This window comes from Somniosus microcephalus, chromosome 12 (assembly GCF_052327205.1).
Source record: "Somniosus microcephalus isolate GS21.2 chromosome 12, FLI_Smic_1.0, whole genome shotgun sequence".
Lineage (NCBI taxonomy): Eukaryota > Metazoa > Chordata > Chondrichthyes > Squaliformes > Somniosidae > Somniosus > Somniosus microcephalus.
In genome coordinates, this window is record NC_140998.1 from 126,116,838 (window position 1) to 126,141,400 (window position 24,563).

General features: G+C 42.1%; 1 protein-coding gene across 2 annotated transcripts in view; it reads right to left on the reverse strand.

The window, feature by feature from the left end:
* zfyve26 (zinc finger, FYVE domain containing 26) overlaps positions 1 to 24,563 on the reverse strand; it is a 119,636-nt gene that overhangs the window by 79,128 nt on the left and 15,945 nt on the right. Inside the window, exons 9-21 of one of the 2 annotated variants that reach the window (XM_086003513.1) lie at positions 23,820 to 23,971; positions 22,895 to 23,086; positions 21,166 to 21,870; positions 14,534 to 14,626; positions 14,172 to 14,237; positions 13,387 to 13,538; positions 10,913 to 11,105; positions 10,399 to 10,662; positions 9,319 to 9,438; positions 7,645 to 7,809; positions 6,575 to 6,799; positions 6,176 to 6,281; positions 1,688 to 2,427 (exon numbers count right to left, since the gene is read on the reverse strand). In XM_086003513.1, the coding sequence (XP_085859639.1) occupies positions 1,688 to 2,427; positions 6,176 to 6,281; positions 6,575 to 6,799; positions 7,645 to 7,809; positions 9,319 to 9,438; positions 10,399 to 10,662; positions 10,913 to 11,105; positions 13,387 to 13,538; positions 14,172 to 14,237; positions 14,534 to 14,626; positions 21,166 to 21,870; positions 22,895 to 23,086; positions 23,820 to 23,971 (3,173 nt within the window). Of the gene's footprint in view, positions 1 to 1,687; positions 2,428 to 6,175; positions 6,282 to 6,574; positions 6,800 to 7,644; positions 7,810 to 9,318; positions 9,439 to 10,398; positions 10,663 to 10,912; positions 11,106 to 13,386; positions 13,539 to 14,171; positions 14,238 to 14,533; positions 14,627 to 21,165; positions 21,871 to 22,894; positions 23,087 to 23,807; positions 23,972 to 24,563 lie in introns of both variants that reach the window. The other variant, XM_086003512.1, reaches the window with a different exon arrangement.

The following is a 24,563-nucleotide window of genomic DNA, read 5'->3' on the forward strand; positions in this document are numbered from 1 at the left end:
ATGCTCTCTCTTTGCTTTCCTAATTTCCTTTTTAATTGCGCCCCTGCACTTTCTGTACTCCTCTAGAGTTTCTGCAGTATTGAGCCCTTGGTATCTGTCATAAGCCTCCCTTTTTTCTTTATCCTACCCTGAATGTCCCTCGACTTCCAGGGGCTCTAGATTTGTTAGTCCCACCCTTTTTCTTTAAGGGAACATACTTGCTCTGAACCCTCCGGATCTCCTCCTTGAATGCCTCCCACTGCTCTGACACCGATTTACCTTCAAGTAACTGTTTCTAGTCCACTTTGGCTAAATCCCATCTCAGCTTAGCAAAATTGGCTTTTCCCCAATTGAGAACGTTTATTCCTGGTCTATCTTTGTCCTTTTCCATAACTACCCTAAATCTAACTGAATTATGATCACTAGCCCCAAAATGCTCTCCCACTGATACCCCTTCCACCTGCCCAGCTTCATTCCCTGAAACTAAGTCCCCTCCCTTTGTTTTATATATAAAAGAAAGAGAGAGCATCAATGACTGTCACGCCCAACAGTGTGGCAGAAACTCCGTGTAGAGATCAGCAGAGGACAGGTTTTTTTTAATTTTAAGGATGCCGTAACCAGGACGTCCTTAAAATTAAGGACCAAGGATTTTTTAAAAAGCACTCGGGTAGATTTTCCTGGAGCCATCAGGCGGGGTTTCAGGCGTGCGGGGGGGGGGGGGGGGGGAATCCCGAATTCGGGGGTCCCGACACCATCCCGCCTCCACGTAAATTTCACAGGAGGCGGGTACCCCCCGCACTGGGACCCGCCGACCTGAGGCGGGAAGGGATTAGTGCCAATTAACTGCCTGTTAACAGGTAGTTAACAGGCCGTTTTTAGCCTAATCCCTATTTTGAGGGGTGTCGTTTGGGATTCCCAACGGCTCCAAACCACGCCAGGTTAGAGCAGTTGGGACGTCGGGTTGACGGACTTGGAGGGGTCGCAATGTCGGTGTTCAGGTGAGTGATGGGTGCATAAGTGCAAAGTTAACTGTGTTTGGTGTGACTAAAGTGTGTAAAGAAGTTTAAATTACCTGTACTTACCTTAACAGCCTTTCTTCCTCTAGGTTTCGGGAGTCCATCACTCAGCCGGCACTGAAAGCAAAATGGCTGCGATCTGTCAAAAGTGACAGTCTTCAGCTTTCATTGCCGGTGACAGTTCTAACTGAGTCTGTGTAGAAGGCCTCAGGTTAGAAGTCAGACTGTCAGTGTTTGACAGCTTCAAACAGCTGTGAAACACTGATATTTCATCTGTCAAGAACTCTTGACAGATGAAATTTCAGTCTGTGACGTCACCTGTTGCCGGGTGGCCTTTAATTGGCCTGCTGAGCCCGCTGGGCGGGCTCAACAAGGTCAATCAAGGGAAAATCGCGCGGATTGGCCAGACGTCGATGTAGGCGGGACTAAAACCCAAAAGTTGTAGTCCCGCCTCCTTCCCGACAGCTTCAGGAACATCTACCCCTCAGTCTTTGCATGGCTTCAATACTGATGTAATGGGGAAACACCACTCAAATATGTTTTTTGCCAGCCCCATTAATCTACATATTCTGGACATCTGCTCTACTGGAAACGATTTTACCCTTCCCAGACAGGTGTTTAAATTTTAATTGGATTTAAATGCTTGGTGGATCGGACGATTCATGGTTACTGTGAGTGTTTTTCAGCCTTACCTTCCACGACAGCACAGCTGAGCAGGATATCTTTCAGTTTCTCAAAATCTTCATTCTCATCACCATATAAAGCAAGAATCTTTAATGCTCTGAGCCACTGTCTATCACACAGGACTTGTCTGAAGGCTTCTGCTAGTGTGCTTACAGCTATATCAGAATGAAGGCCCGATAGCAAAAGGGTAGTACATGGGTTACCACACAGAGAGTCTACAAGACTGGCAGCTTCTTCTTGGGCTCCTGGAAAAGGTTCAGCCATTGCAGAAAGAAAATGCTCAAGGACGGGAAATTCCTTCATTAACTGCTCACACTCCTTGGAGATTTGCTCAATGTCAAGGGGTGCCTCCGTGCGACCACTCAAACGTTCCTTCCACGACAGACTGTGCTTAAGTGCCCTTTGACCCCGGGTAGCAGTTAGACAGACAAGGACTGCCAGTAACTTTGAACGAGACTTGAGGAAATTCAGAGCAGAAGGTATGAGAGAATATGGTCCCATGGAAGAATCTGGAGATTCATCTTTTAGATTTTCTTTTGCCAGATGGAATGAGCTTGGGAAGATGATTCCCAAATCGGGCAGACAGTGTTTTGTGTTTTCTTCAATCAGTTCAGTTACTTCACTGAGAAAAGTTGGACAGTGGCTGAATTTCCTGGTGTTCCACAGAGGAAGACGCTCACAGCAGCAGTTAACAATGATCTGTTGCACATTCAGGTTCAGTTCTTCCTTGTGCAGTAACATGAACAAGCTAAGAAAGAGAATACATTTCAGGTAACCATAAACAAATTCCGTGCACTTGACTCAATAATATCTAATAAATTGCTGTTTGGGAAACATTTCTGGTGCAGAATGGCTATCAGATTGTCAACAATAAGAGTCACCGCAATCCAAAAAAATAGTATTTTAGCATGTGGAGCATTTTAAGGCGTTCAATGATGTGATAAGATGTTACGTAAATACAGGTTATCTTACATATGGTACTTGGCATATCCTAAAACATTAAGATGCCTTCAGCTTCTAAGGATTTGTTTTAAGACTTGGGTTACAATTAAGAAAAACAAAAAAAAACAAGTCCAGAACACACAAGCTATTTTTAAGTATCATTAGATTCGCAGTACTACAATAATACATAAACATATGCTGTACAAACCTTAATATTTGTTCAAAAATTCCAGGTTTTAGAATCTGAATTGTTATCGCATTTGCAGTTGAATGATTATAGCAACTTACATTTATTTAATATCTGTAATGTAGAAACAACGTCCCAAGGTGTATGGAGAAAATGGATGCTGAGCCTTAGAAGGAGATATTAGATGGAGTGATAAAAATCTACATCAAAAGATGGATTTTAAGGAGAGTCTCAAAAGGAAGAGAGGGAGTTGGAAGTGTGGAGGGGTTTAAAGAGGGAATTCTGGCGTGTGGGGCATAGTATACTGAAGGTATGGCCACTATTGGAGGGGGTGAAAGGAGGGGTAGTACACAGGAGCCCAGAGTCAGAGGAATGGAGAGTTCCACAGAAGGTTGTAGGGCTTGAGGAGGTTACAAAGATAGGGAGGGGCAAGGCCATGAAGGGATTTAAACACATGAATGAGAATTTTAAATTGGAGGAATTGGGAGTCTATATGGTACAGGTGGAATTCAATGGCCTTTGTGATGGAGAGGATATGGGGTCAGAAACCTAGCTCAGGTTCGAATAGGATGGCAAGATTGTGGACAATCTGGCTGGGAAGGGGCTGGAATCGGTGGGAATGTATGGAGCTTGTAGTGGGGGCTGAAGATGATGGCTTCAGACTTAGCACTGTTTAGCTGGAGAATATTATGGCTCATCCAAGACTGAGTGTCAGAACAGCAGTCTGACAACAGAGAGGCACTGAAGGGGCCGAGACAGGTGGTAGAGAGGTAGAGCTGGGTGTCGTCAGAGTATGTAAAGAAGTTGACTCCATGTCTACAGATTATATCGCCAAGCGGCAGAATGTAGATGAGGAAGAGGAGGAAGCCAAGGAGGGGGGGCTCCGGGGGTTAAGAATGCAGGGGCAGGAAGAGAACTCATCGCTAGAGATACTCTGGCTATGGTTGGATAGGTAAGAATGGCACCAAGTGAAGACGATGTCACCGAGCTGGACAATGTAGGAGAGGCATTGGAAAAGGATAGTGCGGTCAACCAAGTCAAAGGCTGCATGGAGGTCAAGGAAGAATAATGCACCACTGTCACAGTTACAGGGGATGTCATTTGTGACTTTGGTTAGGGCTATTCTGAAGCTATGGCTAAAAACTGTTTCCATTTCATTACTTAACTTTTATCTCCACTTTCTAATGTCATGCTGATTCAGCCTTGCCCCGTAGTCACTCATCGTTGAGTTCACTTTTCAGGTCCTCTGAACGTCCAAATTATTGGTAATTTTGCTTTCAACACTGCACACCCATACCCAACTCCACTTTCTCATGGTCTTATCTTCTCCTGTAAGGATTATATTTTTCCAAATGTGTTTTATTCCCCAATTTCCCAATTACAGCCTCATTATTCCCCTCCCTATATGCACACGCACTATATGGTTTCACATGCAGCCAAACGGTGCCTCAAGTTGGTCAACTCTGATGCTCAGAGCTACATCTCTGGCACAAAACCAAGCAGGTCATGTTTCATACTTGGGGTTTTTCAAAGACTATGGCCATAGGAGCTTCATCAGAGGCTGAATCAAGATCCAGCTCACTCTGCTAACTGCATTTACACGTTGCTTCCTGTCAAACACGTGCTCTGGTATCATATTCTGCCCCTGAACTTGTTCTGCCCCTGAACGCTTTCCAAAGAGGGAAAAGAAACAGGTTTAGGGGCATGAAGGCAAATGAACAGAATCTCCCACTGGTTAAAAGCAGGAAGAGCACCCCAACCAATTCTAACCAGACCACTTCTCATAGGTCAGCACTATGGAGCTTCACAACTGTTTTAAATGCTTATAAAAACGATGAGGCTGTTTTTTCAACTGGTTCTGAATCCAGAGACATATAAAACTAAATACTGTATAGTAAGCACCAAAAATTATGCTCTTAAAATAGTAACGAAAGAAGTCAATTATAGTGTTTAATTTTCAACAAGTCAAACCACATAATTCTTTCAATTCATAAAATTGCAATGCTGAATAGATCGAAAGATAATTAAGGACAAGAAAGACCATTGGCCCATCATGGCTCATCTAACCGTAAAGAACCAGCAACCAAAGATTTCTTAAATTATTTCAGGGTTTTTGCCTCCATTTAAAACCTGGAAGTTCATTTCATATGTTTATTACAACTAAATTTGCCTTTTGCTATTTTAAATTTGTGGTTTCTGACTCTACTGTCTCACTTCCATTTGAAGTAGGGCTCCAGTTTACCTTTCTATCCTATTTACTATTTTATAAACCTTTATAAAGACATTGCTTGGTTTTTCAAGGTTTAAACTTCAAGTTTCTCAATCTTTCCTCATATCAGGTCTAATAGCACACTTAAAACCTATCCTGTGTTTAGAATGTTCATCTTACTGGGTTTAAAGAATAAACAAACTTGCATTTCTGTGGTGCCTTTCACAACATCTCAAGCACTTCACAGTCAATGAATTACAGATTTTAACACGAGTAATACCATTATTCTAATAATAAAAAGCTTCAAAACAGTTATTTTTCTAATTGGTATGGTTTTATCATTAGAATGCTATAGCAATTCACATTTGCAATTTCCCCACACAACAAATATCAACTAACTGCCCAACAGGAGCTGCAGCCTCCAAAAGGGAGAGAGAAAAACTAAAGAATGATCCCAGGTTACTCATGCATCTCCTAGCAACTAGTTGAGAGGCCTAGCAGCAGGGTATTTTATTCAGTTCTGGGCACCGCGCCTCAGGATGGATATACTGGCCTTGGTGCCACGCAGATTCACCAGAATTATACTGGAGCTAAAAGTGTTAAATTATGAGTACAGATTGCATAGACTAAGTTTGTATTCCCTTGAGTACAGAAGATTAAGGGGTGACCTAATTGAGATGTTTAAGATGACTAAAGGGTTTGATAAGGTACATAGAGAGAAACTATTTCCTCTGTTGGGGGAGTCCGGAACAAGGGGGCATTACCTTAAAATTAGAGCTGGGCCGTTCAGGGGTGATGTCAGGAAGCACTTCTTCACACAAAGGGTAGTGGAAATCTGGAACTGACTCCCCAAAAAGCTGTTGAGGCTCGGGGGTCAACTGAAAATTTCAAAACTGAGATTGATAGATTTTTGTTTGGTAAAGGTATTAAGGAAACTGGAACCAAGGCTGGTAAATGGAGTTAAGATACAGATCAGCCATGATCTAATTGAATGGCGGAACTGGCTCGAGGGGCTGAATGGCCTACTCCTGCTCCTATGTATGCTGGGTCAGATTAATAGAGGGTAAAGTAAGGAGATAATAAACATCATACAGAAATCTGACAGTTCATGCTTTTTACAGTAAGTATCAGAACAATCATTAAGAACCTCGTTCATACCGGTCAGGTGAAGTTGGCTTCTCAAAAAGCAGATGTGCAAAAAGTTGTGATGGGGTCTGTTGCAGAACTATGAAGGGATTTCCTACTTTTACCTCTGCAAATTGATCTAAGATAAAGAAAACACGATTAGACTTGGAGATTGCTTACGTTGTCCAAAACCAACACTAAGTCAGCTTCATAGTCCTACATTCACCACACACCGTTTGCTGAACTGCTTTCTGCTGCACACACTTTTGCCAGTTTCCTCTCTCCTTTCCTCCCACACCGTCATTCTTTGCTTTTGACTTTTTTTTTTAAAAGCACTGAACAATCAGTGACTGACTTACTTTAGAAATGAGCAACTAAATCACTGCAATTTTAAATGCATATAGATATTATCAACTTGTTTATGAGCCTTACCAATATCTCGGTTCATACTTCGAACAAGCACTGCTGCAAGCGTGTTGATGTAGTCAAATAGGCTTCGCACGTAGTCTGCTCTAATCTGGTTATCTATCACAGTCTGGATCTGCTGATCCAGACTCTTCAGCAACTGTTTCATCTGGTTACGAACTGTGTGTCCTTCTGAATCTTGAGTTCGAGAACCTGTTTGTTCCAGGTAGTTGAGTATATTTCCTTTTGTCTCTAAAACAGTAAAATTATTTTTAGTTTCTTTATCCATGAAAGTATTAATCGCAGCATGTGTTGTGCAGAGCTGTTTATTTTCCTGAGTATATGGTGTCCAATTTCTGCAAAGGAAGCTCCACTTAAAAAAAAAACCTTTAAAATATAGCACTACAATACTAGTGGGCAAACATCTCCACAATTGGGAATTTTTTAATGTTTTAACTGTAGACTAAGCCAGGCTTTGAAGTTGTTAATAATTGAAGTGCAAATACTTCCAAACAATACATTTAAAAATAGGTCTTATAAAAATCAAAATATTCCTACAAAAATTAAAAAATATTAATTTTAATTCTAAAAATGTTCCATGGGTTTTCTTTGATTTTGCAAAGTACATGCATGCTGTGTGAGGAGAAGCCAGCTATACCATATGCTTAAGGTGAGTGGCTTCATCTACAATTAAAATATAAAAAATTGCCAATTGTGGAGCTGTTTGCCCGCAAAGTATTGTAGCACTATATTTTAGCGATTTTTTTAAATGGAGCTTCCTTTGCTGAAATTGGACACCAGTTATAGGAGTTTCTGACAAGTCAAAGACCATCTCTAATATGCTCTGCCATCATCACCTACAGCTAAAATACAACAGAGATACTAATATTTGACAGACAATAGACAACATAATTGTAGCAGACCTCTTTTTGAAAGAAAAATATGGGAATTATAAACGATAGGATGGTTTCCATTTGCAAGAAGTATCGTAACACAGAATCACAGTTCCACAGCTGGCATGCACACCTATTGGGAAACTATTTTGAATTGCAGAACATACATAAGGATGTGAGACAGATTCTATTTCTGATACTGACCAGTGGTCTTTATTGCTGTTTGAAGTTTCTTTGTGATCTGCTCCAAGCACTCCGATAAGGTGAGCTGTGAAGTGACACAGGCCTCAGAAAGTGCAGGGTAACATGTTAGTAGGAGCTCTGTCATACTGCAGTTGAGGTGGCTGGCAACTCTGTCCTCAGCAGGCTCTGCCAAAAATGAAAAAGATAGATGAACTACTGTAGGACATTCTTCGAATGACGTGCAACCTCCACCCACCATAGGAGTATTCCCCAGCTGGACTGATTCTGGGGAAACCACATGCTGAGCATATATTCCTAATATATATATTATATATATAGTGTAACCTTGATGTTGGAGGTAGGCGATCCTGTATCATAGAAAGCCACTGCACCTATTCAATTCTCCCCAGCTAAAGATTAATCTGTTCCTCTCCTCGTCACATGTTTGGGACAAAGCCTCCTGCATCTCTAGCAGATTAGAACATCTACCAATCTGTTAATTTATCCAGATCTTTGGTTTCTTTTTCAAGTTTTCCAGAAGACTATGGTGTTGCCAACAGACGATGAACCTCGAGAAAACATCATACCAAGTTCCCCTTTTCAGAACAAGCAGACAACAAAGGACCAAGAAAAGCTGTGCTCTTTAAGTGATAGGCTAACACCAGCAACCAATCATACACTCCCTACAGATATCAGATAAAGCAGGCAAAAACAAACAAGAGTATTAGCATACATTGGGTTAAGGCACTCATTGAATTTTACACTCAGCAGTATTCTCTATTCCTACAGTGGGCGGAGGATGCAAAATGGAGGTGGTTACAAAGGCAGTATTTTTTATCCTTTGCATGGCTAAATTAATGAAGAAACACAGAGATTCTATTTCAAATTTATTTAAATACAGGTGCTAAACTATTAGTGAAGCAGAACTTTGAGGCCCACCAAACCTAAGAAAAGCCACTATTTTCCTGTGTTAGAAATCGGCTTAGCAACCTTGTTAAACGCTGTTAGAATCCAGAATAGTGTTATTCAGTACTTTGTTATAAATACCCGTAATGATTTCAACACTTGCATTTAAACACTCAGCATGCTAACCACACGTGGAGCTACTTCTCATTTTTTAACACGGCAGCTACTATTGAGTCACTTGAGTCTGAATTTTTATCCAACTTTAACTGCCCCCTCATCTCTAAGTAACAGACTGGCCTAACCTCAGGCAAGTCACATGATTCCACTGTACTATTTCCTTAAATTTACAGTAAAATATGATTTAATTCCCCAATAGCTCATTTGTTAAATGTACTAAGCCATACAGACCAGAAAGATCTTGTATTTGATCCCTGGCTTGTGCGGAACTAGCCAATTTTGGTTGGAGAAGCTGCAAGTTACACACCCCTAGATTGGGGAGGAGGAGGAGGAGGGATTCCCACTCCTGATCACTATCCAAAAGTGCACATGTGGACATTGGTGAAGATACTCTCAGGCTTGGCTCCACTGTTCCCAGGGTCAAATAATCCTCCAACACATGCAGTCAAGGCTCATGCATGAGGAATGGTCACTTGGGTCAGGTAGTGGAAGGCAACTGGAGTCCTTTGAACCATACCCTGGTAAGAGTTAATGGAGGAGAGAGGCACAGGCAAACGGAAAGAAAGTTACAGCACATTTCCATAATTTTAAGAGGAAGGAAGGTTACTGTACTGGATTTGGTGTGTCCATGTGAACTTTGAGAATAGTTCAGGATTTTGCTCATTTGTTGAAGGATTGTAGGAAAACCTTGGATTCCATCAGGATGACGGCGAACAGAGTCAACCTTTCTACCTGCAGGGCAATGTAAGGTATGAAATAATTGGACCGGTGATAATTGAAAATAAAAAACTGATTATCAAAACATGATTAAGTAATTAGACATTGAGATGACGGTGGATTTTTTTTTAAGTGAGGGGTTGAGGAGGTCGAAACTGAATTCATATTATGTACTTCAAACAAACACGTTCACTTCTAAACACAAGATTCTTTCAAAATGCTGCAGAGAAACCAATTAAATCGCAGATCCCTTCTGACCTGATGTGAGGGCTGCTTTGAGCACTGCTATTTTAGAATTAATCTAAATACCTGCATGGAAGGTTCAATCTTAATGTACAAGGTTTGATACACTAGCTGAAGAAAAGCTATTCAAAACGAAATCTAAAAGTTTCCTTCAACCAATAGCAGCCTCACACTAGTGCCTCATCTTCCGATTAGGCACTCTGCAGCCTTCCGGTCTCAATATTGAGTTCAACAATTTCAGATCATAACCTCGGCCCCTATTTCATTTTTACTTATATTTTTCCACTCCTTTCCTCCCCCCCCCCCTTTCCTTTTGTTTCTCTCTCACACCTGGCAGCTATCTTTTGCCCTGCCAGTACACTTTACACCTAATCCCAGCCTATTACCATCTCGTCCAGCTTCTAATCTCTTTTACTTCTTTTGGTTCTTTTATTCTTTTGTCCGATCGCAGCCCTGCCTTCGATCTAGTTCCTTTTCTCTCCAGTTTTGAAGAAGGGTCAAACCCGAAACGTCAACTCAAATTTCTCTCCACGGATGTTGCCTGACCTGCTGAGTTTTTCCAGCATTTTCTGTTGTTATTTTGCAGCCTCACACTGTCACTTTCACAAAACCAAGTTTATTCACAAGTTCAACAAAACAAAATATGATTGGTTCAAACTTTTTTTCAGCAATGTCTAACAGCAAGGTCTGTTCATAAACTATTGTTTCAATTCAAGAAACCAGTTCTCCTACCTTTTGCCTCAAAAGTAGCCATTAGTCTCCTTTCTGCAGTCTCCAGCAGTTGTTTACAGGTTTTCCACAATTGGCACTGGGTACAAGCAAGATCAAAGACAGCCATAGCAGGAGCACTGAGGTCCTCCAGAACCTCATGGAGAGGATCAGTTGGTTCAATTTGTACTTTACTCTTCCAGAAATCCTCCAGCAATGCTGAGTTGGCAACCTCAGATGAATTAATCAGCTTTTCGACAACATCAGAAATGGAATAAAACACCATACCTATATAGGGAGCAGATATTAGGATGAACATTACTGTCTGTAAAACTACCTGTAAACCAACATTACAATATGTGGCAGTGGAGTGACTCATCTATTTTCTAAGATTTTGCTTTGAAAACTAAAACCATTGAGATTATTTCTGAACAGTTAAAATGAAAACAAAAAGTTATTTTATTACATGCTTTCAAAGTGTTAATAATTCAGGTGTTTGACATCATACTGCAAACCTACAGAGGAACTTGACAGCTACCTGCTGCTGCAGCATCGCCAATTGCTTGAAGTGTGAACCGCCCAACACTTAATTTGCGACTGGTGTTGTCCATGCTTTTGTTCTCCATTTTCTGTTCTACTTTGGCGAGTTCGTTAATTACCTGTTGGTACCGTTCCATAAAGATCAGTTCACCATAGCAGTAAGAAGACTGCATTTCAAACATCAACGCCACCTTCCAAGAAAGCAAAATATAATCCAGTTAGTCACTGCACTTTCAGCTAAATGGTGAAATGTGGCACAGTATGATATGGTACTCACATTCAGTACTATAAACTAGGAATGAATCAAAATACAACAGCAACCATAAATATGTTAATTTAAACATGCAACTTACTGTACTGTGCTGTTAGTAATATGGTGTAACAATTCATTAAAAAACTCCATTTTGTTAAAATTTACAACATTTTTAACACTAGTCAATCTGTGGCATTTCACAGAGGAATCAAGACCAAGTGCAGTCTTCTGGTCCAATGGGGTTTGAGTGAGGGATGACTGGACAGGTAGGGGAGGGAGATAGGGAAGGGGGAGAGAGAGGGGATGGGGTAACAGAGAGGGGGATAGTTTCGTTATCTTTCTGCTGTTATTTGACTAATGCTTCTAAAATATTTTTTTTCATTCTCGGGAGGTGGGCGTTCACTGGCAAGGCTGGCATTTATTGTCTATCCCGAGGTGGTGGGCCACCTTTGCTTTTCTTTGTATACAACTGAGTGGCATGCTCAGTCACTTCAGAGGGCAGTTAAGAGTCAACCATGTTGGTCTGGGACTGGAGTCACACATAGGCCAGACAGGGTAAGAATGACAGGTTTTCTTCCATAATGGGACCATTTCAGTTTCTTGGTAAACCTAATTCATAGCTAATAACCTGAGATGTATGATCCGTTAGTGTTATCTGTCCCTCAGTGAGCTTATCAGCAAATGGAGAAGTCTATAGTTCACTACTTCCTACATTACTTTGCACATACAGCCACAATATGGTTCTTAGAACACACAAGCTTGCCTCCAGAAGTGGTCTTTTGCTCTGGGTACAGAAGAATCTATCGGAAGAGTGTCCAAATCGTAACAATTGGTTATGTCATTACAACCTTACCTTAAAAGGAATCATGCCAGAAAGGTTCCAGCCTAGTGGTGAAGTTATCATAATGTTAATAGTCCTACTGTGAAATTACCATTTTAATTACCAAATAAAATTAAAAATTTTCATTCAAACTTATGCTGTCCTCCAAATTGTAGCTACCAGTTTCATGTTGCTTCTGTTCTTCCAGGGAGCTCAGATATCTCAGTATCAAGCCAAACACTCCTAGCATCCTCCACATCGGTCTGAATTATTTCCCTCTTATTCACCTAAAAGTGTTGATTCCTTGCTCAGGCACGATCCCACCAACACTGCTCACTTGTAGGTAACTCGCCTAAGTGGTCATTATTCATGCAAGAGTCTTGCTAGTGAGAGCCAATGGGTTATTTAACTGCAGGAGCATCGCAACAAGCCTAATCTTGTCCTCACCCAATATCCACCAGAGATTGCAGAAGCCTGGTTTGATTTTCCTCTCCCCAATCCAGCGACACTGAGGTTCAATGCTGTGCCCCTATCGCTGACCTGAATAAGATCAATTAACTAAGTACAGATCAGTAATCAAACTGCCGAACTTCCTGGTCCATGTGGTCCAGCTACACAATGGATAAACTTGCTATCCCTTTGTGAAAGAGGGAAGGTGTTGGTCTGACTGCTCACAACAGGAAAAATGTAACTGACTTGTTTGATGAAACACTGATCTATCAAGAAAGTACTTCTAGATGAATTAATAGTAAAATGATCATTAGCCACAAGACTCACAATGACTTTCAATTTCTTAGTGGTTCTCAATGAGCCAAATACTATATAAAATAGACCCCCCCCCCCACCCAACTCGGCACATGTTGCTTAGACATAGGTTTAGTTAAATTTTTGTTACCCAAACCCATTTAGAGTACTGTGTTCAGTTCTGGGCACCACACCTCAGGAAGGATATATTGACCTTGGAGGGGGCGCAGAGAGCCCAGATTCACCAGAATGATACCTGAGCAAAAAGGGTTAAATTATGAGGGCAGGTTGCATAGACTAGACTTGTATTCCTTTGCGTATAGTAGATTAAGGGGCAATCTAATTGAGGTGTTTAAGATGATTAAATGGTAGGGGAAGGCAGAGAGGACAATCACAGCAGAAATGAATAGTGATGTCAAAATGGATAAACCTTATCAAGTTTTGATTACCTTTTGAGGATCAGTGAGCAGTTATGCAGCATTTTCCCTCAAAAGATTAAATGAGAGAGATAAGTTCATGATGGAAGGAGCAAGGTTGAGGAGCAAAATGGCCTTTTTCCAGTCCATGCTTTACATTACGTTCTTATTTGCAAACTCCAGCTTATACACAAGAGATGGATAGTATTTTATCACCCTGGAAAGAGAATTCAAGGTACCTGATGTGCTTGGGCAAAATTTCCTCTCAGGATGCAGGAAATGAGAAGGGACTCTGGTGGAGCCAGCATCATGGGAAGTAGAAGGTTATGGCCGGGAAATTGAGACTTAAATCCCTGTTCATTTGTTACAGCCAGATTTACGACACTCCCGTCTGTAGAGATTAATGTCAATAAGCACAAACTGATACATGATCTCAGAACATACAAAGAGAAAACAGTAATACGAATACTTTCAACATTCAACCCAACAAAAATTTAACTTAGATACTTAGGAGGGGAACTGTATTTCACAGAACATAATACCAGTAGTTATAAATGAAGATAAGTGTACATGTACTCAGATTTGTTACCAATTTTTTTTTGATACAACTGTTGTTAAAAGACACCCTGAGGAGATTTTATACACAACTCCTCCCTTCTACAACCAGTGGCAAAAATGAAGATAGTAAGCAACATTCTCAAATTCATTGCATCAGTTGGCAGTGAAAATCCATAGAACACACCCTAATCTCTGACTGCCATGATATACCGCACACCTCGACAATAAATCCAATATGATTTGCTGCCAACTTCATTGGATGTAAAGTGGGATGTTTACATCCAAGTTCGAAGAATGTTTATGTCCATTCTACACAGCACTCCAGTTGTTTGTTACAGATCATGAAATTCTAGTAACTCTGTTAGATTTCAATGTTGGGTTTGCTGGGCTCTGATTCACAAACAAAATAAAAAGAAAATCTTACTGATGCATTCCTTGAAATTCTATTGTGTTATAACTAACATACCTGAAGTGCTGGTACTTAGGTCTCCACTCACGCTCTCCACTGTCAACTGGGAACTGGCTCTATGCTCTGTAAAGACAGAAAATTAAGAGTGGAAATTGTGCTCAGAGAGAAATATAGCCGTAGGAAATGAGGATATTCAGCATCTCAGCTAATACAAAGGCTACTCCAATGCTCAGTTGGTAAATGCGCTTCCTGATGTGGAACTGATTGGGAAGTTCCCAGGTTTGACCCTCAATCTTGGTTAGGCTAGCTGATCTCAGACAGGGTGGAAACAGGGGCAGCAGAATCATGGGGTAAGCAAAGAGGGGGAAAGAAACAAGTCAATGTCGTCAGAGGAGGATGGGGAATATTGCATTTCTTACCCATCCTGTTTCTTCGTACTCTGCTTCTCCTCTTTAGTGTAGAGTGCTTTGACAGAGGTGGGCATTTTTTTGTGAAGCAAGGCAAGTCTCCTTCTACAAAAGAAAAGGCCATTACTGCTTAACACAACTCATGACGAGAGGCCCAACAACAACAACTTGCATTTATATAGCACTTTTAACACAGAAAACTGTCTCGGGTCTAACACATTCCAGGAATCAGACATGAAAAACCATGAAGCAACAAGCAATTTATTAATGTCACAGAAACAGACTTTTCCCCTTCTTCTCCTGAACACATCAACTTGTGGTGGAATATGGTTCCAAAGGAACCAGGAGACTGCCAGTGCCCTTTCAGGTTGTGAAACCATAGGTATAAAAATCCAATCTAGTCTTCAACTGACATCTACACATACTCACTCTCCAGCAGGAGTCACTAAATAGCAATCAGGAGATGCAGCCCTGGCTGAATTTGTTTGCCCTCCCTGGCCCAGGATCACATATGCCAAGTGATGTGGCTCCAATGCTTCCTTGGCTGAGAAAACTAGCTTAGCCCAGACTAGAAATTGACTCTGGGACTCTCCCGCCCTGTAAGGCTCAGCATTACAGTGAATGGCTGCCTTGAACCAATTTCCCTGGTAGGAAGAATGAAGAGAGGCAATTTAAAGGAGGTGCATAAACAGAGAGACTTGGGGGTGTATGTACACAAATCTTTGAAGGTGGCAGGGCAAGTTGAGAAGGCTGTTAAAATGGCATATGGGCTCCTTGGCTTTATTAATAGAGGCATAGAGTACAAAAGCAAGGAAGTTATGCTAAAATTTTATAAAACACTTGTTAGGCCTCAGCTAGAGTATTGTGTTCAATTCTGGCACTGCAATTTAGAAAGGATGTTACGGCCTTAGAAGAGATTTACTAGAATGGTGCCAGGGATGAGGGACTTCAGTTATGTGGAGAGACTAGAGAGGCTGGGGTTGTTCTCCATAGAGTAGAGAAGGTTAAGAGAAGATTTGATAGAGGTATTCAAAATCATGAAGAGTTTTTATAGAGTAAAATAAGGAGAAGCTGTTTCCAGTGGCAGAAGGGTCGGTAACCAGAAGACGCAGATTTAAGGTGATTGGCAACAGAACTAGAGGCGACGTGCGGAAAAAAAAAATTACACAGTGAGTTGTTGTGATCTGGAATGCACTGCCTGAAAGGGTGGTGGAAGTAGATTCAATAGTGACATTCAAAAGAGAATTGAATAAATACTCAAAGGGAAAATTTTACAGGGCTATGGGGACAGAGCCAGGGAATGGGACTAACTCTTACAAAGAGCTAGCACAGGCGCGATGGGCTGAATGGCCTTCTTCTGTGATTCTATAGCTACCAAAGTAGCTTTTTTATCATGTGATAGGAGGAGTTTTACAAGATGCAGGAGTATGGTTGCAAACACATCAGCAAACAGGAAAAAAGCGTTCTGTATATATTCTGAATTCCCATTATCTTTTAATACCTCCAGGTTTATCACACTTAAACAAAATGCTGGAACCACTAAATTACTACATTTGGCCAGTAGGATTTTAAATGCACTGTCATTATGCTTTTCTTTTCTCATTCTTTACAGTTATTTTTCTTGAACTACATTTTCTTAAATCCTCTTTCGGGGTCCTTTATAAAATCAATGTTTTGTTAGGGAATTGCACAAATAATGGGATACCAGCGGGGGGAAAGTCAATAAGCTTAATATAGCCAGTGAGAAAACTGCAGACAGGCACTTGCAAACAATGCATGACATCAAGAAAGACAACACCTTATTTATAAAATTGTAGCACATTAAATTAAAAATCATAGATGCTTTCAATAGGCAACTACGATGTAGAGGTGAATGAAGTCAATAAGGAAATGTCTGGTATAACCCATCTATGGAACCATTGGTCCAGATTTTGTGCTCGCCATTCACCTCACTGACAGCTGTCCACAAAGTTCTTGGGGGCTTTTGAGCGGAGCCGTCCTCTAATTGGGCGCCTGATCCAGCACGGCGCCCTCTACAGGGCATCTGTGGCATGGGCAAAAAAAAGTGAGGCTCTTCAACCAATCAGATTGAAGAATCCACACCGAGACAAAACCAGGAAGTATAAATTAGATTTAAATCATGGTCAGAAAGCAAAATAAAGATTGGGAAAGACAGATGGGATGGGAAAGACAGATGGGATTAAGATAAAGTTAAAAAAAAAAATTTTTTAATTTTTAAAAAATCTCCGACACTAATTAACTTCTGAAGGAATGGGACTCCACATTTGTAAAATTAAATTTACAGGGCCAGAGAGGTTGTGTGGCAGTAATTATCACGCCGTTAAAAATTCACTTACTCCTGGCAATTTAGTGAGGAACTAGTGGGCAAGTACCCTAACTTCACGCCATTGCATTGATTTTAGTGCCAAGTCAATCAGCGAGGACTGTTATAGTGCAGCCTGTGGAGGAGCAGGGTATCTCTGACAGCAACTTCCGGATTTCTGCGTTTAACTACACATGTGTGGACACAGGAAGTTGCTCTCTGATTTACTCTCTTATAACGGTGAGCGCTGTTAGCCTCACTGTTATTATCTATGCAAAATCCATGCCATTCAGTTCCAATGGAGCAGTTACACCTCTTTTTCTCAGATGGTGATTGGCCTGCTATGCACTTCAAGGACTTGCCGTTTTGATAGCATCTGTCACACTTTAAAGTGTCAAAAATAGAAAGGCACCAGGGAAATGGTGTTAGGGAAACTGATGGGATTGAGGGCCGATAAATTCCCAAGGCCTGATAATCTACACCCTAGGGTACTTAAGGAAATGGCCCTAGAAATAGTAGATGCATTGCTGGTCATCTTCCAAAATTCGATAGACCCTGGAACAGTACCCATGGATTGGCGGGTAGCTAATGTTACCCCACTGTTCAAAAAGGGTGGTAGAGAGAAAACGGGGAATTACAGACCGGTAAGCCTGACATCGGTAGTGGGGAAAATGCTAGAGTCCATTATAAAGGATGTAATAGCAGAGCACTTGGAAAAAAGTGACCGGATCGGACAAAGTTAACATGGATTTACAAAAGGTAAATCGTGCTTGACTAATCTACTGGAATTTTTTGAGGATGTAACTGGTAAAATAGATAAGGGAGAACCAGTGGATGTGGTGTATTTGGACTTTCAGAAGGCTTTCGATAAGGTCCCGCATAAGAGATTAGCGTGTAAAATTAAGGCACATGGGATTGGGGGCAAGGTATTGACTTGGATAGAGAACTGGTTGGCAGACAGGAAGCAAGAGTTGGAATAAACGGCTCTTTTTCCGAGTGGCAGGCAGTGACTAGTGGGGTACCGCAGGGATCGGTCCTTGGACCCCAGCTATTCACAATATATATTAATGATCTGGACGAGGGAACTAGATGTAATATCTCCAAGTTTGCAGACGACACAAAGCTGGGTGGGCGTGTGTGCTGTGAAGAGGATGCCGAGAAACTCCAGTATGATTTGGACAGGTTGGGTGATTGGGCAGAAGAATGGCAGATGCAATATAACGTGGATAAATGCGAGGTTATCCACTTTGGTGTCAAAAACAGGAAGGCACATTATCTGAATGGCAATAGATTGGGAGAAGGAGAAGTGCAATGAGACCTGGGCGTCCTTGTGCACCAGTCGCTGAAAGTAAGCATGCAGGTGCAGCAGGCGGTTAAGAAGGCAAATGGTATGTTGGCCTTCGTAGCAAGAGGGTTTGAGTACAGGAACAAGGATGTCTTGCTACAGTTGTACAGGGCCTTGGTGAGACCACATCTTGAGTATTGGGTGCAGTTTTGGTCGCCTTATCTGAGGAAGGATGTTCTTGCCATGGAAGGAGTTCAGCGAAGATTCACCAGGCTGATACCTGGGATGGCAGGAATGACGTATGAGGAGAGATTGGGTCGATTGGGCTTGTACTCGCTGGAGTTTAGAAGATTGAGAGGGGATCGCATCGAAACTTATAAAATTCTGACAGGACTGGACAGACTAGATGCAGGAAGGATGTTCCCGATGGTCAGGGAGTCCAGAACCAGGGGACACAGTCTAAGGATAAAGGGTAGGCCATTTAGGACAGAGATGAGGAGGAATTTCTTCACCCAGAGAGTGGTGAACCTGTGGAATTCTCTACCAAAGAAGGCAGTAGAGGCCAATTCATTAAATATATTCAAGAAGGAGTTGGATATATTTCTTAAGGCTAAAGGGATCAAGGGATATGGAGAGAAGGCCGGAACAGGGTACTGAATTTGGATGATCAGCCATGATCTCAGTGAATGGCGGAGCAGGCTCGAGGGGCCGAATGGCCTACTCCTGCTCCTATCTTCTATGTTTCTTTCCTGCTTTTTTCCTGCCCTAGAGTCGGAAAATTACAAGTACCTAATAATCTGCAAACTTTCCTCAACAAAGTGCAATTAACCTCTGACTGACCTCTGGCTATGTTTACTTAGAGCAGTTAGATTTTATAGCCTTAAAGGGCAAGGGCTGCTTAAATATATCTCTACCCAAGCAGAAGAACACTCATTGGCCAAGAAATTCGGGTTGGGGGCTTCCCGCGGGTGCAAGCCCCCGACCTGCACTTACCTTGCGCGCCGGCCGGTGAGCTGTGGGCCCCCGTGTAATTCCAATCCTGGGCCTCCTCCAACTGCCGGCGCGCAGTGCTTGCGTATCCCAGGGGCGCAGTTAGTTCTGCGTCCCCATGGATCACGTGGGCCATGGAGAGCCAATCGGAGCAGGGAATGCCCATTCATAAGTTTGACAGGAGGCCTGTCAAACCTTATAAATACTACGGGCCCCAAAACATCACTAAATCTTGAAATAAATTTTTTAAAAACATCACATTTTTAAAATAAACTATAAATTACATGAAATAACTATTTTAAACAATTTAAATTTTTGAAATTTTTTTTATTTTCTAACGGGGCTAAAAATAAACTTACCTTGCTTTAAAGTATTTAAAAATAAAAAACCTGTGGAAAAAATGTTTTAATTTTAATTAATTCACCACTTACAGGAAACTTTGGTTTATCCGGAGGTTGTATGTCCGGAAACCTCGATCTACCGGTAGAAATCAGGAGCCGTTTTGTTAGGTTTTTTTTCTTCTCGTGGCTTTGTTTTCAACAGTCGGGCTCTGGAAAGTCTCTCTGAAGCTGTTGCTAAGCTACAGAGATGCTTCCAAGGTACGGGCCGACTGTTTACAAGCTGTTGCTAAGCAACAGTGTTTGTTGTCAGATACGGAGATGAAAACCTCCGTATGCTTCAAAATTAACTTTGTATGTCCGGCAGTTTTGATAGATCGGCAACAGCTCGGGCCCGTCGGTGCCGGATATAACAAAGTTTCCTGTACCTTGTAAAAAGCAGGCCTTACGCCTGCTTTTTAAATGTGTAAATTCTGCATACTTACCCTCCCGGGAAAACCGGCAAAAAAAACCTAAGTTCGATGCGCACGCGCAGCCTCTCCCGCGCACGCATTCGAACTCTGAACCCCTTCTTTCAGGGGAACGGAAGTGCCGGTTTCCCGTGCATGCAGGAAACCGGCACTTCCATTGGGCCTACGGGTGAGTACCCCGTGCGTACTCACCCGTGGAGACCCGAATTTCTGGGCCAATTATTGTAAAACTGCACATCATCTGATTTGCTATGAACAACCCTATGGGAAACTTACTAAAACAAAATCTGTAATTATTGTACATTGGTTACATTAATGGTAATTAATCCAAATCTCAAATTAATACCAAGGTTTCTAAATCTAAGAAACAAAGGCCTAGAAATTGGGTTGGGGCGCCAAAGTGGCGCAAAAGTCGCCTGAGCACAGGATTTAGCGCAGCGTTCGCGGCTTCAGCGATCGTCCGATATTCAGTTTCATTGCCCCTCGAGGGACACGGGGCGAGGCTCGAGGCACTCCGCGTCCCTCTTAGGGCGCTGAAACTGAATATCGCAGCGCAACGTGCCGCAGCGCCACACGCTGCGGCACGGCACACTGCGGTACTGCAGGCCTTCCTCCCACTGTTAAGGGGGAGGGGCCTGAAACAGCGCAAACCCCGATCACGAGTGCCGGCAAATGAGCCCGGCACCAAGGAGAAGTGCCGGGCTCTCAGGAAACAACCGGCAATGCCGCGGGGATGGGGGGTGGGGGGTAGGGGGGGGGGTTAGGAGGCCGGGGACGGAGGTGCTGGCAGGCGGCCGCCGCCGAAAAAGGCGACCGCCCCGCACCTCCACCTTAACTTGCGCCGCTGCCGGCACAGTAAGGCCCCGTGAACCGGGCGCGGGTAGCGAACGGTGCAACTGCGGCGTTCGCTACCAAATATCGCGAACGGGGCGCTGCGCACACTGATGACGTCATCGGTGGCGGCGCAGCGCAAAAGACTAATGCCACCATTATCGCCCCAACTCAATATCGCGGGAGGCTCAGCCAGTGGCGCTACAGCCACTGCCTGCCTCTTTAGGCGCTAACAAGTGGCGCTACTTACCCAATTTCTCCCCCAAAGTCCTTAAAATAGGTGATTTTTTTTTTTTTTTAAAAACAGAACTTCATTTTGTTATTCAAAACTTCTGAAAGTAGACTTGCCCAGTTCAGACCAATCTTGGGCGCTTCCCACGTACACTCAATATTTACAAAATTCTTACCAGCTGTTTTATTGCTCGTCACTACTTTGTATCTCCATTGGGCTTCACAGATATACCTGGAAAGTTGTGCTAATCGGCTGCTAAAAGAGTCTGCACTAACTGAACAATTCAGGCACTCCACTAGCTGCACATCTTCTTTAGGCACATTCCCAGGTATCCAAGGAATATGGCATTTCATTGCCTCAAGGTGACCCTTTATCACCTCCAGAAATATGTTCATCGTCACTGCATTCACTAAAAAGTCATTCCCATGGCTTCTGCTCATCGTAAAATGCTGCAGATCTAGATATTCCAGCTGTTCTGTTGTTGAATCATTTTCTGCAGACTTGGGCATAAAGTTTGCTGTCTTCAGCTTCTGCACGCAACCATTATGGAGGACTCCTGAGCTCTTTTGTGTAGCCTTCTCTTCCAGCCCAGTACTTGAGTGCTTACAATGCACGACATCATTACCCACAAGTCCGAATGTGGATTCTAAGTGTTCTACAATACTGCCAAAACCCTTTGCTGCCTGTATTTGTTCAGTGTCCCCCTCTTCTTCAAGGCAAAATTGTCCATCAAGTCCTGCTTTATCCCCACAGAGGTCATTGTAGGACAAGAATAATAATGAGAAGATATTCTCCAACACCTCCAACCGTAAAGGAGCAGGGATCATGTGCAGAAACTCCTGGCACCTGGATAAATACAACTTGAAAACTGCAGAACAACCTGTTTGAGCAAATAAAAACAGTGTGTTATTTCTGAAAATTGTATTTGCTCTCAGCTGCTGGTAAAACATTTTCAACATTTTACAATGTGGAAGGCATTCGGCTCGGGCTTGTCCGATTGCTCAGATGGTTACTATCACATCTTCTACAGAACTCAGTTACACAGACAGAGGAGCCTCTCACATTTGATGCTTGATCTCTGGTGAGTTAGCTAATCTCAGCATGGGTCGCAGCACGAGTGATACAACTGTCCGCAGCACCCTTACGTACAAGGGTGGGAAAGGGCACAGTTAAAATCAACCTGAGTTCCTGCGCATTTTCCAGTGACCTCATGGTCTAGGCTCACACAAGAGTGGTCACTTGGTTAAGGTACCAAGTGGCTGCCGGTACTGACGAACCAGACTCCACCACACGTCAGTATTTTCAAAAGAAAAAGAAAAACATATTGGAGGGGGTAAAAGTGTGGAAAAAGAAAACATGGTAGCTGTATGTTTCTGTTGACTGATGAGCATTTTATCCATTTTTTTAAAAATGTAATCTACTCATATATAGTGGCTGGAATGTAAAATAAAATTACATCCTCCAAAAAACAGGGAATTCAACTTATTTAAAATCTAGTAAAATGTGTTTTTTTGGATACATTACAATGAATTGGAAGACAGTTGTATTTGAACTTCAGTATTAGAATACTTTAAATTGAATAACTGTCCATCACATTGATGCATGATGCACCAACACATTGGCAGTGCATGCTGATACAATGCACATTGGTGGTTCTGTCTCTCTGCAGGACATGTACCCAAACTCAGTTGCAACATCAACTAGGCACAAAGAATTGTTTTGTTTAATGAAGATGGTGTTTGAAAGAGAAATTAATTGAACATTCAAAAAAATTAAAATAAATTTAAGAATTTAATTACACCCAGACTTTTTTTTTTTAAACTGCATAAACTTCTAGATTTGAAAGAGAAGGTATAATGGAGACTATTTAATTACTCATGGAAGTACAGGTATTTTTTCTTTACCTTGACTACAGAGTTGATCATTTTCTAGTGAGACATCTTTAACAGCTGCATCCAATGACCAATATGGACAGTCCTTACACAAAGATGGCTGATGTGCATTTATACAGAGTGCATATATGGCATATTTAATGGCACACAACGCTTGGTACAACATCACATTTCGTCTCTGAGTCAAGCTCAGAGATCTTGCACCTACAGCACACCAAAAAGAGACAAGTAATGCAGAGGAAACAGAAATTTTCCCTAAACATTTTGCATTGAATGAAATTTTGACACTTAAGCCGACTGAATAAATAACAATGATCAGGTTCTTGCAGGTTGCAGCACTTCCTCCAGAAAAAGCTAATGTCTCGTTTCTTTAAGACACGGGTTCCCATAGAGAAGAAACCTCAACTCCTCTGATACAAGATTCTGCAGCAGCACCAATAATTTAGATTATGGACGTCAACTCTCAGAGCTGTGTACTGGTGCCCCAAGGTACCAAGGAACTGACTGGTGGATGGAAACTTGTGTCCTCCAATTCCCTGAGTTCCTGATTTTAAAACGTTATGAGGGGAAGGCAGCTCACCCAGTCACTCTAGTGCATCTCCTAGTGACCGATGTAGAGTGATATTGCCAGTACCTGGCATTACTCGTTGCCAAATGAGAATGCATAAAACACGACGACTCAGGAAGAATAAAATAGTTGAACACATCGGGTTAAAAAGATAAGGAATTAGCATCCACTGGACACAATTCAGTTCCCCAAGAAATGGTAATATTTTACCCAGTTCATGCAAATAATATTGCAATTGCGTATCGCCTTCTGAAATCTCTCTCACTTCAATCCTCTAATTTCAGATTGCACTCCACATAGTATTCTAGGTTAATGTCACAGAAATGCCATAGCTCAAAGTAACCAAAGGAAACTAACAATTGTCATCACCCTTGCCATTAGCGGATTGTTTCTGGAGTAGGTCAACGACATCTTCCACTTTCAGTGCAGGTAGGTTGGTAAGGCGATGTAGGCTGTACAAAACAGAATGACAGTCCAGACTGTACAAGTGCCGAATCAAATTCTTCTCAGGAATGCTGTTTCTAAGGATTTATTTTTTAAAAAGAACGGGAACACGAGATCAGAACACACATCTTTGGCTCGTCATTAATCAAAACAATAGGACCGATTTTAACTCGGTCTGCCACGCGGGCGCTAAAATTGAATTGTTGCACTTGCCCCGTACCTGCTCCAATCGCTCCTGCTGCCATTTTGGGAACCTTTACAAGGACAGGCCAGGTGGCCACCTAAAGCAGGCTGGAGCCTCATTAAGGTATGCAAATCTGGATCCCATGATGTACATAGAACTGCAATTGCAATTCTGAGATACAAATGGGCGGAGTAGAGAAAAAAGCTCAGGAAATATCTTTTTTAATTGGTGGGGCCAGAAGTGCTTCTCATGGGCCTCCCCCAAAAATCCAGCCCTCACTCAACTTCCTATCAGCTGCATTTTCCAGTAGAGGATAACAGGCACCCTAGTTTATTCCCCCTCCCCACAGTACCTAGCCCCGAGACACTAAAACTAAATATAGTGTTCTTGCTGAGATCAGCTAACTCAGCACAGACTATGAATCAAACCTGGGACCGAGAGGATTTATCAGCAAATATTTATTAGATTAAATTTTTCTGTGATAT